At 39.8% G+C, this 13997-nt stretch overlaps 1 protein-coding gene across 16 annotated transcripts in view; it reads right to left on the reverse strand.

Annotated features, from left to right (window-relative positions):
- The window catches only part of ppp6r3 (protein phosphatase 6, regulatory subunit 3), a 93920-nt gene that overhangs the window by 49480 nt on the left and 30443 nt on the right, over positions 1-13997 (reverse strand). For 12 of the 16 annotated variants that reach the window (XM_078220660.1, XM_078220655.1, XM_078220652.1 and 9 more), the window contains 5 exons: positions 10044-10181; positions 9443-9508; positions 6305-6417; positions 2340-2453; positions 23-152 (listed from right to left, as the gene is read on the reverse strand). In XM_078220660.1, coding sequence (XP_078076786.1) covers positions 23-152; positions 2340-2453; positions 6305-6417; positions 9443-9508; positions 10044-10181 — 561 coding nt within the window. The remainder of the gene's footprint in view (positions 1-22; positions 153-2339; positions 2454-6304; positions 6418-9442; positions 9509-10043; positions 10182-13997) is intronic. The other 4 variants (XM_078220667.1, XM_078220666.1, XM_078220665.1 and 1 more) reach the window with 1 other exon arrangement.

Genomic DNA, 13997 nt, shown 5'->3' on the forward strand with positions numbered 1-13997 from the left:
AAAGCCATTAAATCCATTTTACCTTAGGAGGCTCAAGTAGTATTTGATGGAAGTCTTTAAGTCTTTGTCTAATGGCCTGTAATGTGCTATTACTCACAGAAAAGGCTGCATGGTTCATACCAGTTGGGCAGATCTCTAGCTGACCTTCAAAACTTGAAAAACAAGTGAAAATAAGTTTCGCCTTATTGCTGTATCATACAAAAGGAAAATGGGAAAGATCACTCAAGCAATTAAGACTATCCCAACTAAACATGGAGCTGCAAATTCACCTACATCCTCAATCCTTCATTTATTTCCTGAAAACGGCATAAAAACCTGTAACTGATTTAGGATGATAGATCTATGTACCTTAATCCCCGACGACAAATCAAGCAAGCTTCTGTAGTCTACAGTAATTCAAAAAATAAACTATTATTGTACAGCATATTTAATAACTCGAATGTCCCCCTCTCAGAAACTCATCTACTTCACTTTTGAAAGCTTGCAGTGAGCCTATAGTCACTATGTTTTGAAAATCTAATCTAGTATGACACTCTGAAAAGATCATCTGGCCCATCTCTTTGCTTGTATTTTTTTGTAATTATGATTATACTATTTTCCCATTCTTATCCACTTTAGATAAGGCATTCCGCCATCATTTTGAAAATCACAATCACAACTCCTCTCGAGTCTATCTTTTTCTAATGAAAATCCTGGAGCCAATTTGATAAGAATTTAACAGGGCAGGAGCATTTGGCCCATCAACCCTGCCCTGCCATTCAATAACATCATGACTTATTTAAGCCTTAAACTCTACTTTCTTCTTTTTCCCCCCCACCCCCCCCAGTTCTCTTATCGATCAAGGACCTGTCGAACTCAACCTTGAATATATTCAAAAATCCAGCCTCCACTCCTCTCTGGGAAGCAAACCCGAAAGACTAATGAACCTTCTCTGGCTTAAATGAAAAACCTCTTATCTTGAAACTGTGCCACCTAGTTCCAGATTCCCCCACAAAGGAAAACATTTGCTCAGCATCTATTCGGTCAAGCTGCCTCATGTTTCAAAAAATTACTTCCCATTTTAAAAGAACAATAAACCTGTTTAACCTGACCACATAAGACAATCCCTTCCATTTAAACAATATTCTGCTTTTCTATTCTTCTTGCCAAAATGGACAAATTTACATTTCCCCTTGCTAAAAACTCTATCTGGCAATTTTTGCCCACTCACCTAACCTATCTATATATATTTGTAGGTTCTTTGTATCCTTTCCACAACTAGAGTTTCTACCCATAGAAATGTTACAGCATAGAAGGAGACCATTCGGCCCATCTTGTCCATGCTGGCCTAAGGACACCAGGAGCCCTTTCTAATTCCATGTTCCTGACCCGGCCTATGGCCCTGTTACTTACAGCACTTAAGGTGCAGATCCAGATACCTTTTAGAAAGAGTCTAGAGTCTCTGCCTCCACCACCAACTCAGGCAGCAAATTCCAGATACTCACCATCTTTTGTGTAAACAAGTTCTTCCTCATGTCCCCTCCACACCTACTGTCATTTATCTTGAAACTATGCCCCCGGTTCTAGAATTCTCCACCAAGAGAAACAATCCTGTCCACTCTATCTCTTCCCATCAATTTTTATATCCTGTCCACTCTCTCTCTTCCCCATATAATTTGATATACCCCTATCAAGTCACCCATCAGCCATCTTTGTTCTAAAGGAAAATAACCCAAACCTATCCAATCTCTCCTAATAGCTATACTTTTCTAGCCCTGGCAACATTCTTGTAAACCTCTTCTACATTCTCTCCAGAGCAATTATGTCCTTCCTGTAATATGGTGACCAGAACTGCACACAATATTTCAATTGTTTTACACCCATCTTTGTATCATCAGCAAATGGCCATCAAACTAGCCATCATTTTAACTGTTGTTCTCTAAAGTTTTTCCAAGGCCTCAATATCCCTCATTCCATATGCTGGTCAAAGCCAGATACAATACTCCAAGTACAGGATTCTTTGTTTTATATTTTGTCAATACACAATCTAACCATGCCGAGCACCCCACATTCAATGCTTTTCCAATTCTTTATCACACTGCTTGTTGACCTTCAATAATTTAGTCACAATGATCTCACATCCCACTCCTGAAGCACAACCTTTAGCAGGTAATCCTTTATGCCTGTCCCAAGTTACTGCATTGCAGACACATGCTTGAAGTTTCCCAAACCCAAGTGAATCACACTGCATCGATCCAGAGAGCTATGTCTTTGTACAACACAATTAAAGCACAATTATTAAACAAGATACAAAGTATTATGTTAGAGCTCTGAATTATATGTAGAAATAACTAACTTACGCTGGTCTTCGCGTCTCCAGTAATGTCAATAATATTTGGATACAATTTACAATTGCTGATTCAGTCTTTTCCTTATCGAGGACATTTGCAAGCAAGTATTCTAAAGTTTCTTGCCTGAAAAAACAGGATCGGCAGTTAAGATTAAACAAGCTTCTATTTTCATCACTTCTATTAGTATTAAAAGAAACAAAAGAAAGGCTTGCACTTAATTGGCGCATACACAATCACCATATGTCTTCAGACGCAGCAGCTATTTCACGCTCAGTAAACTTCCAAACAACAATGTGGTTATGCCCAGTTAATCTGTTTGTGATTGAGGGACACGTATTGGTCAGAACACCAGAGATAGCTGCCCTGCTCTTCAAGGGTGCCATGGGATTTCTTTCATCAACCTGGTATCAGTTCTTAGATTTTGAAATATCTTAATGCACCCTCCCCTTACATCACTCACTGGAACCTCAGTTGAATGCCAACTAAAATTTAAATTCCATTATTGAAAGGAGTGATTTTTCCATCAAAGACGGTTGGATGGCCAAGGAGATGGATTCAACCTTGCAAAGAAAGTTGATACAGTGGTATGAAGAATTCTGTGATCAAATGAGTCACCGGAAATCTCCACAGTGGATTTGAATAGGCTTTGTACGTGCTCTGTTAATGTTAATACAATCAAGGACTGACACTCCAATGCATTGAGAGGGATTATTGCCCTGTCAAAGGTGCCCTCTTTCTGATTAGACATTAAACCCAAGGCTTGCATAGAAGTCGAGATTATATACTGTGAAACAAATGACTAAATTGTGGATATTTCAGTGGTATATTGGGATCATTTCATAATTATGCACATTTGTGCAAAACATAAACCAATTACCTTGATTACATATTCATTTAACCACATAGCTTATTTCAGTTTTCACCTTTTCAAAATATGAAAAGAAAAAGATGGGATGAAAGATGGTCTAGGTTAGGTTGCAGGGATCATACAGAGCCTTCAAACTCCGAATAGAGCTTGGAAGAGTGTTGCTGGGGTCTCAAAGCATTTGGAGAGAGGTTGGGTGGGGGGAGGGCTAGTCAGTTGTGCAGAGTGGAAGGGGTGAATTAGCAATGGTGGATATAAACATTTCAGAGCATGCAAATAGAAGGGGTGGCTGTGGCTGTGCTGGGAAAAAGCTGTGGGGCAAGATTATTGGGTAGATGGATCTTGGTATGTGAGAGGACTGAGAACAAGGTACTAGGGTGCGACTGCCAAGTGTGGATAGGGCTATCTGCTTACTAGTATTGTGACAATGATTGAGAAGATAGACTTGATATGGAGAAGGACTGTAATAGCAGGGGAAAGCCATGATGATGAAAAGCTATCAGTAATGGTGACTATGAAGCTACAGGATTTTCATCAAACCCATCAGGTTCACCAACGTCTTTTAGGACACACAGGAACATTACGTCTTCATATTGTGGCTTGCCTGTACTCATTGATTTTGTGCCGACTATTAAGATACAGTATGCTACAACTCATTCATCAATTCTGGCAGTTTTATTGATGCATTGCACTCAGTACAAGGTGATTGCTTCTGTGATTCAATTAATTTACATAATAGGCTTTTTTTTTTAAAGGGCTCAGGAATAAGTTCACTTTTCAAATCTCAAAAGATATTCAGACTATGTTGGGATACAATTCCAAGGCTTCTGCAGGTATTGTGAAATAAAGCTCATAAATGGATATATAAATCAATGACATTTGGAAGTAATTGCAAAATTCTTCTCTTTTTCCACATTGACCTCCAATCCTCTTGCCTCTTACCTCCCTCAACTTCCCTAATCTCGATCCTCTACCTTCTTCCCTATTCCTTAATCCTTCATTAATTTCAATCTCTCCGTTTCTGATGTCAGAAGCTCACCCTTAGGTCACATATAACGTGGTAGATTGCTCTCTGTTAGATTCAACCTGAGTGTGGCTCAGGTGATGGATGAAGATGGTGAAAGGGATACAGCATTTGCAATACCTTAGGTCCTTTTGAATGTTTAACTGAAGGAACTTGTCAGCCATCCAGTCCTGGATGAACCACAAGTAGTCTGGCAACAAAGAGGCAATGAAAGGGTCATGAGAGATGATGGAATACAAGTGCTGATGTCATCCAAACTCACATGAAATGTAATGCCATGTCATTGGATAGCGTTGTTAAGGGGGCAGTATTTGGATCAGCTAGAAATCTGGGCCAGAGATAGACCCTTGAGAAATTCCAAGTTACTTTGCAGGAGCAGGAAAATGTGTAATATGATTGAATACGCAAGAGTGGAACAAAATGAGTGCAGTCTGCCCAGATGGCCAATGGAGGGGGGAATTGGAGGATGATCACATCAACGGTTGCACAGAAGCCGAGAAAGACAAGGAGGAATAATGCACCAAAATCACAGGGGATGTAATTTATGAATTTGATTAGGCTTGTTCAGTGCTGTAGCAGGGTTCGAAATCTAATTGGAGAAATACAAATGTGGCATTGCAAGAAAGATTAACACAGCTTTTGGAGGGGGTGGGGCGGGGGGTGTGGGGTGGGGAGCAATAATTTTGAAAACTTTGAAGAGAAATGGGCCTAATTCTAGAAACTGAAGTATTATGGATTACATCTAAGATAATGTCATGTCAGAAAAGAACAGGTCACAGATCTCAAATCAAAGCATAAAAACAAAGTTGTATGGAATAGTTCTTTCGATTCAAAATACTTTACTCTCCTCTACTCCCTTCAAATTTATACTCATTACTGATTGCCTTGTTGAAAACAAGGAAGCACCAGGTGACCTAATAGAGATCTATCAAATTCTGAAAAGTTTTGATGGAGTGGATACTGACAGAATGTTTCCTGTTGTGGGGAAGAGAGGATTAGAGGCTATCAAAATAAGCATCATGAAGAAATCCAATAAGGAATGCATAAGAGTTGTGAGAATGTGGAGCTTGACACCACAGGGAGTGTTTGAAGCGAATATCATTGATGCACTTAAGGGGAAGCTAGACAAGCATTTGAGGGAGAAGGGAATAGAGGGCTATAATATTAGATTTAGAAAAAGGAAAGATAGGAGGAGGCTCTAAATACAGCATGAAATGGTCAGACCTGTTTCTGAGCTATATACCCTATGTATATGTTGTTACCATCTAACAATACAAAATCAAAACACTTTGCAACTCCAGTGTTACTCTACAAACGTAGATTCAAGGGCTTCCATTAAAAGTAGAACCAATTTGAAGTTGGCTGACACAAGTATTCACCTAGCCCCAAGATAAAATTACCATGATTTTAGCCCCAGGCCTGTCTGAAGCTGTCACTGAAGTGAATGGAACTACTCTGAACAAGACTTGCCATGTTGGCCTACCACCACAGAAACATTGAGAATGTAAGGACCAAGGGAGCAGAAAGCCAAAAGAGCAAGTTGTGAGAAGCCAAACATCTAAGATATTTACAAGATTATCCAAATCAGCAAACCTTTTTAGGCAATGCGTGTTCCTTATGATTTTCCTTTTGGTACCCAAGCTTACTCACAAGTATACAAGAAGATATTGTGATAAAGATCTAAACACACTCCGTGATCAAGATCTAAACACACTCCGTGATCTACTTTCAAGGCCTTTTTCTTCAAAGTTTGGTACATAATACGTGGTGAACTCAACCAATATCCATTTTGTACGGATTTTCAAATCACTACTGCTTTTGATATGTAAATGATAAATCATTTCAAGGCCAAAATGCTTTATAGAATTTATAAAATTGGATTATTTATCAACTTAAAATAATTAAATACAGAATGAACTGCTCTCATTTGCTCAAAGAATAAAATTGTTTTCTTATCCAACTTGAGTCAAGTTTGAACTCAAGTAATTTTCTTCTTACACAATTTGTCCCCTTCACAAGTCCACAATAAAATCAAATTTTAGCTTAATGGAGTGGCTTTCAAACAATTTCTATCAAATTACATACTTCTCTATTGTTGACAGAAGTGGATCTGGTTCTGGAGAATTCTGCATTTGAATCATCTGGTCTCTGCTGAGGCGGATGATTTCACACAATGATTGCGATGCATTTGAGTGCCTCTACAAAAATAAAATGTTAGCTATTTGAAGTCATTTAGTTTAGAACCCATCAAAAATTCAGTTATATTCAGAAAGAGCCAAGCAGATATGTTTTCGCCTACAAGCCTGAAATGCAAACTGGGTGAATGATTTTAACAGAGGACCATCCAGAGTAACAAATTCACCAAGTTATTAGTTTCATTGACCTGAAACCTTTCTCAGTTCACAAATGCTGCCTGACCTGCTGAACATTTTCAGCATTTTGTTTTTATTTCACCATTTTACTAATGGAGTACCACTTTTTTTTTTAAATAGAAAAAAAACAGAAAGTGTAGAAAATTAAAAATATTGAATAGAATGATAGATTAGTTACCCTCCGTTTGAAGATTTTAACTCCACATACAAATATGCTATTGCCATCATCCCTCCAAGAAAAGCAACTTACAACTCATAACTGTACTCCCAATTGCTTTAAGCCAACCCTTTTAAGCAGCTCTGAGACTTCCGGTGCTTTGTTAGATTTGACTAGTCAAATAAGTCAACATACTTATAAATTGATCGATACCCAAGGACTATGTTTTCTTCAGTCAATTAAATAGAGAGAATAATCTGGAGGGGGAGGAGAAACATGTACAGAAATCTTTCCTGCCAGGAGATCAATAGCCACTAACATGATATCTCAGAACTTGTAGGAGAAATCAGACTTTTGTTCTGAAATGTGGCAATGGAGCTCATCTCTAGATAATTCCTTTCGTCAAAAATCAAAATGATCTCCCAAGGGGCCTAAGTTGTCTTGGTCTGTACCACTTCCAATCCATATATTGGATTGCATTAATTACCATATTAATTACCAGTCCAAAGATGTGCGGGTTAGGTTGATTGGCCATGCTAAAAATTGCCCTGAGTGTCCTGAGATGCGTAGGTTAGAGGGATTAGTGGGTAAATATGTAGGGATATGGGGGATGGGCCTGGGTGGGATTGTGGTCGGTGCAGACTCGATGGGCCGAATGGCCTATTTCTGTACTGTAGGGATTCTATGATCCATATCTATATGGCATCAGGATGAAAGATTGCTTATTATGTATTTGACAATGGTCATGTGACCGCTATATATCCACAACATCAATGCTTACTCTAAAGAAGCCAGAGGCTGGTCAGTGATCAAAGCTGAATTGGTATATGCACAAGGTGTAGCAAAATTCATTATAAATCAAGATAACTGTATAAACTTCTCCTGCCACAAAGATTTGCTGCATATGCAATTCAATTCAGGAGACTCTCCAACTGCCTACAAAAAGCAGTGATCAGAATATATAACCACAACACAACTGTCATGATCACTGCTAAAGTGTACCAAACACACTTCAACCTAGAACAGGGATATCGAGGAGGACAGATATACAAGAAACTCACTTGCATAATTTAAATGAATAACCTTGTGTTTTGCAATAAGAAAGAATTGCTGATGTCCCACTTCTTTTTTTAAAAAATTATTTGGTGTAAAATGCTATTGATTCCATCAGGGGAACCTTTTTTTGAAATTGCCAAATTAATCTGAATTAATTTTTGTTTTTGTCTTTTCTATTATCTCAGAATATAGAGATAACATTCTGTATTAATAATGTGCAAAATAATGGTAAATCCCAGAAGGTATCCTTCATCATCTGCAATCGAACTTCTCTGAATAATGATCTCCAGTTAGATGCAATTGCAATTTGTCTCATTGCTCAACAATCCCAAACTCGAACCTGCTGAATTACCATCAGTATCTCCCCATAGGTTAGCCATACCAGATCAATATTGAAATGCAATGGATTATGGAAAACAGCAGTGAGCAGTATGGTTTAAGTGCAGCACTTAACAAGATCAATGGAACTCCACACATTTTAGAACCAGAAAATGGAACATACACCCCAATCAGACTAAGCCACAGCTAAAGATACCATTAGTAAAAAATGGTGTATGAGCTTTACAAGCAGACCATAAATAAAATAATCTTTCCATAAAGTACACACAATTTTTAAACCAAGGATGACCTTTGGAATGCAAAGATTTTCTTGTATGGAAGACAGAAATCTTCCGTCAAGGTGAGAAACAGACTTATTCAGAATGGAAAATCATCTGAACACTTGGAACACAAATCCAGCCCATCCCCATCTCCATTGCAAGGGAAGCAATATCCTATTTGTATATGGAGGATGAACCAATGAAGTATGACAATAGCAAAAGACAGGGACTTTTAATCTATCCAGCATGCTTCTAATCAATATTTGCTGCATGACTCAAAGTGCATAATTATTCTTCTACATTTCTTAAAGTCATCTTAGCAGTCTATCAGTTGGTAATTTATTACTTCTGCTATGCCAAAAGCATACACCTTGCAGGATACACTCCTATCACCTATGCAGTGGGAGACAACTATAATCTGCAGCAAAGAATAAAGAGAACTGTATAAACTTCTCCCGCCACAAAGATTTGCTGGATATGCATCTCAATTCAGGAGAACCTGCAACATGCTGTTCACCCTCCAACTGCCTTATCAAGTGTGCCATGAGGGTTAACAGAGGATCACCAAATGGAGAAAAACAGTTGCAATGCTAATCCAGGACACCAGTGGGAATCTCCAAGCAGGCAGATCAAACACCATTTGGGCAAGAACTTGGAACCAGGTGGTCATCTTCACTTCTGACCATTTTACTGTCCTTCAGTTTTAAAAATATGGTCCCTTGTAAGGGATAAAGAGGCAATAAGGGAAACGGTCATAAATTTAAATCTAATAAAAGGCATCTGTTTAATCAGTGATCCAAAGGAAACTACGCGGAGTACTACGCGGGGGGGGGGGGTACACTCCTCAGGTACAGTTAAGGTCTTTAATACCCATTTATCGTGGGGGGGGGGTACACTCCTCAGGAAATGTTAAGGTCTTTAATACCCATTTATCTGGTGTGATCTGACAACTGTACAGACCAGGTTTAATATGGGACTATGTGGACAGCTGTATACTGAAGCAGAGTTGATTTGTTGGGTTTTAAGAACATCTACTTACATCTTCATCCTGGGATGGATGTACCATTTCTATTAGTTGCTGAATAATCTTTTCATCATTCAACCACTGCAAAAATAAAATAAATCAGTAAAGATAAAAGATAATTGAAAAATAAAGCTGAAGTCAATGCTAAATTAAAATGCCTTCACTTATAATTTAACCTTATTACCATACTTGAACCATAAGCAGTATTCCAGGATAAAAATATACTCAAATGTGCACCGAAAATCACATCTATATCTATTTCCATAATTCACTGCTCATTACCTAATTACTGAATTAGTGTTCATACTTTTGTTTCCACATGCAGCTTGTTTTTCTGTAATATTTGATTACTGCCATCACTTTCACACAATGAAAAATCACTGTCAAGCCACATCTGTGCTTTCAAAAGCTTCCTTAGGAGTCCTTCTTTGGTCATGGTTTCACATCTGCCCCAACCTCTTCTCCAACCTTCCCCAATTCTATCTTTCTGCAGAGTGCTCCAAGATTGTTCATCATGTAAGTACTTTAGAAAAGCCAATTATTTATGTCAAAATAACCAATTAACATGCCCCTGGTCTATCTGCTTTATGCACCACATACAAAAAATTTGACTTACATTTAAAACATCCTGCCTCAGCTGTGGTGGTTCAATGCATGTCAACAGCCTTAGCAGCAAATCCATGAGTGCTGAGGTCCCTATATGTTTCAGCATTAGGCTTACAAAAGCATCCCTCTTTTGTAAAAATGTGATAATCTGCAGATGAAAAAGATAACATTGAAAATCAGCTGTAATACCTGCAAGCAGAAATTATCAAAGTCTCTCCTTCCCTTATCTACCCACTGCCAAAGCCAAGCATCCATTTTGAATATGATCAGTAAAATCTCAATTTTCATATGGAAACATTTTAAGTATAGGGTGGACAGGCTTAAAGGAAGGAGAGGTGGAGGATCGAAGGGTGAACTTCCAGAATATAGGAGCAGGCCATTTACTCTCAAGAACTTCCATTGCAATCTGACTGAATTTATTTACTCATTCATTCATTGGGCACAGATGTCACTGGCTGGCCAGCAGTTATTGCCCATCCCGAGTTGAAAGTCAACCACATTGCTGTGGCTCTGGAGTCACATGTAGGCCAGACCAGGTAAGGATGGCAGATTTCTTCCCCTAAAGGACATTAGTGAACCAGATGGGTTTTTCTGACAATCAACAATGGTTTCATGGTCATCAGTAGATTCTTAATTCCAGACTTGTTTTTATTGAATTCAAATCCCACCAGTTGCCGTGGCGGGATTCGAACGCAGGTCCCCAGAACCTGAGTTTCTGGATTAATAGTCCAGCAATAATACCACTTGGCCATCACGACCCTTTAATTATGGCTGATCTGCACCACATCTTTATTTACCCATCTTAGTTTCATATCCCTCGATACCCTTACACAAATAAAAATGATTGGCCTCAATCTTAATAGGTCAAAGCACAGCTATGAAGGGTGGGATGCAGGAGGAGATTTGCACAGAAGACCAAAGGAGGGGTTGCTGTAGAGCTAAACTAAAGGTTACTGTCATTGGCAGGGGAAAAGTCATTAAAAGATTTAAACACGAGGATAACTATTTTAAATCATAGACAGTTTTCTTTTAAATTAAGGGATGTGGGCATCACTGGCTAGGCCAGCATTTATTGCCCATCCCAACTGCCTTCTTGAACCATTGCAGTCCAAGGTGGTTAGAGAGGGAATTCCAGGATTCTGACCCAGCGACAGTGAAGAAAAGGTGATATGTTTCCAAGTCAAGAGGGTGAGGGACTTGGAGGGAAACCCCCAGGTGGTGGTGTTCCAAGGTGACTGCTGCTCTTGTTCTTCCAGGTGGTAGCAGTATTGGTGCAGCCTAAGGAACCTTGATGAGTTCCCACAGTGTATCTTGGAAAATGATACACACAGCTGCCACGGTTCATCGATTGTGGAGGGATTGAATGTTTGTGGAAGGGGTAGGAATCAGATATGCTGTTTTATCCTGGATGGTGTTGAACTTGTTGAGGTGGATAGGTTTTGAGGGGGTCAAGAGGCGAGTTACTCGCTGCAGGATTCCAAGTCTTTGACTTGCTACAGTATCCATATGGCTAGTCCAGTTCAGTTTCTGGTTAATGGTAATCCCCAGGATGCTGACTGGAGAGGTGAGCATTCTGAATCAGGTTGAGACAATGGCTGGGGAGGGGGTGGTCCAGAAGTGGAGTGGAGTTGGAGGCAAGGGTGCTTTATGGCTGGGACCAAAGATAATGGCCTTAGTCTTCTCAATTTTAACTGAGTAAATTGAGCTTTACCCAGGATTGCATGTTGGACAATCAGACTGACCACAGAGAAGTGGAGAGGGAGTGCTGAATATTATACACATACAGATGTAAGCTAACCCACGTCTAAAGATGGCATCAAAGTGCAGCATGTAGATGAGGAAGGTTGCAAAGAAAGATCAATGAGGGATTTGAGAAGAAACCAAGGAGGCAGGAAGAAAACTATTGCTGGAAATGGAGGGAGAGCATTGAAGGAAAATGGTGCGCTTGCAGGGTTCAGTGACACAAAAGTCAAGGCTAGTGACTGAAGACAAAGAGATCAGAAATGCTTTTATGACTTTTCATGATCTGCAGTGAAATGCAAATGCTTCTAGGCCTTCAAATGGATTAGATTTCCCTTTGCATACCTTCCATTACCATCAGAACTGTGGACCAATGCAATTATACAAAATCACCAAAATTGAGCTCAACATTTCACTATTCAATGCATGTAATTACAGGGTGAAATTCATATTAGCAAAGAACATGACCTTGTAGGATTACATACCTGATGAAGTGTATCCCAGGACATTGTGGGAGGCTAAGGAGGAAATTGTGGGTCCCCTAGCTGAGGTATTTGAATCATCGATAGTCATGGGTGAGGTGCCTGAAGATTGGAGAGCGGCAAATGTTGTGCTTTTGTTTAAAAAGGGCTGCAGGGAAAAGCCTGGGAACTAGAAGCCAGTGAGCCTCACATCTGTGGTGGGTAAATTGTCGGAAGGTATTTTGAGAGACAGAATCTACAGGCATTTAGAATCGCAAGGACTGATTAGGGACAGCCAGCATGGCTTTGTGAGTGGAAAATCATGTCTCACAAATTTGATAGAGTTTTTTGAAGGGGTAACCAAGAAGGTAGATGAGGGCAGTGCAGTTGATGTTGTCTACATGGACTTTAGCAAGGCCTTTGACAAGGTACCGCATGATAGGTTGTTGCAGAAGGTTAAATCTCACGGGATCCAGGGTGAGGTATCTAAATGGCTACAAAATTGGTTTCTTGACAGAAGCCAGAGGATGGTGGTAGAGAGTTGTTTTTCAAACTGGAGGCCTGTGACCAGCGGTGTGCCTCCGGGATCAGTGCTGGGTCCACTGTTTGTCATTTATATTAATGATTTGTATGAGAATATAGGAGGCATGGTTAGTAAGTCTGCAAATGACACTAAGATTGGTGGCACAGTGGACAGTGAAGAAAGTTATCTCCAATTGCAACGGGATCTTGATCAATTGGGCCAGTGGGCTGACGAATGACAGAAGTAGTTTAATTTAGACAAATGCGAAGTGATGCATTTTGGTAGATTGAACCAGGGCAGGACTTACTCAGTTAATGGTAGGGCGCTGGGGAGAGTTACAGAACAAAGAGATCTAGGGGTACATGTTCATAGCTCCTTGAAAGTGGAGTCACAGGTGGACAGAGTGGTGAAGGCGGCATTCGGCATGCTTGGTTTCATCGGTCAGAACATTGAATACAGGAGTTGGGACGTCTTGTTGAAGTTGTACAAGACATTGGTAAGGCCACACTTGGAATACTGTGTGTAATTCTGGTCACCCTATTATAGAAAGGATATTATTAAACTAGAAAGAGTGCAGAAAAGATTTACTAGGATGCTACCGGGACTTGATGGATTGAGTTATAAGGAGAGGCTGGATAGACTGGGACTTTTTTCTCTGGAGCGTAGGAGGCTGAGGGGTGATCTTATAGAGGTCTATAAAATAATGAGGGGCACAGATCAGTTAGGTAGTCAATATCTTTTCCCAAAGGTAGGGGAGTCTAAAACTAGAGGGCATAGGTTTAAGGTGAGGGGGGAGAGATACAAAAGTGTCCAGAGGGGCAATTTTTTCACACAGAGGGTGGTGAGTGTCTGGAACAAGCTGCCAGAGGTAATAGTAGAGGCGGGTACAAGTTTGTCTTTTAAAAAGCATTTAGATAGTTACATGGGTATAGAGGGATATGGGCCAAATGCAGGCAATTGGGATTAGCTTAGGGGTTTAAAAAAAAAAGGGCAGCATGGACAAGTTGGGCCAAAGAGTCTGTTTCCATGCTGTAAACCTCTATGACTCTATGACATGCAAAGTGCAGTGAAGCAAATGACTACAGCAGTGCTTTGCAAACTATTTTCCAATGTGACCATAATTAAGCTCACCGCTGTAAAGGGTTAACTCTAATGATAGCTACTGAGCATGTGCGTTAGGAGCTATGTTGTAGTGATGTCATTCACAGAGAGATGATGAATGCAAAGCATCTCAGACAGA

The sequence above is a fragment of the Mustelus asterias genome, chromosome 9, assembly GCF_964213995.1.
Source record: "Mustelus asterias chromosome 9, sMusAst1.hap1.1, whole genome shotgun sequence".
NCBI classification, from domain to species: Eukaryota; Metazoa; Chordata; class Chondrichthyes; order Carcharhiniformes; family Triakidae; genus Mustelus; species Mustelus asterias.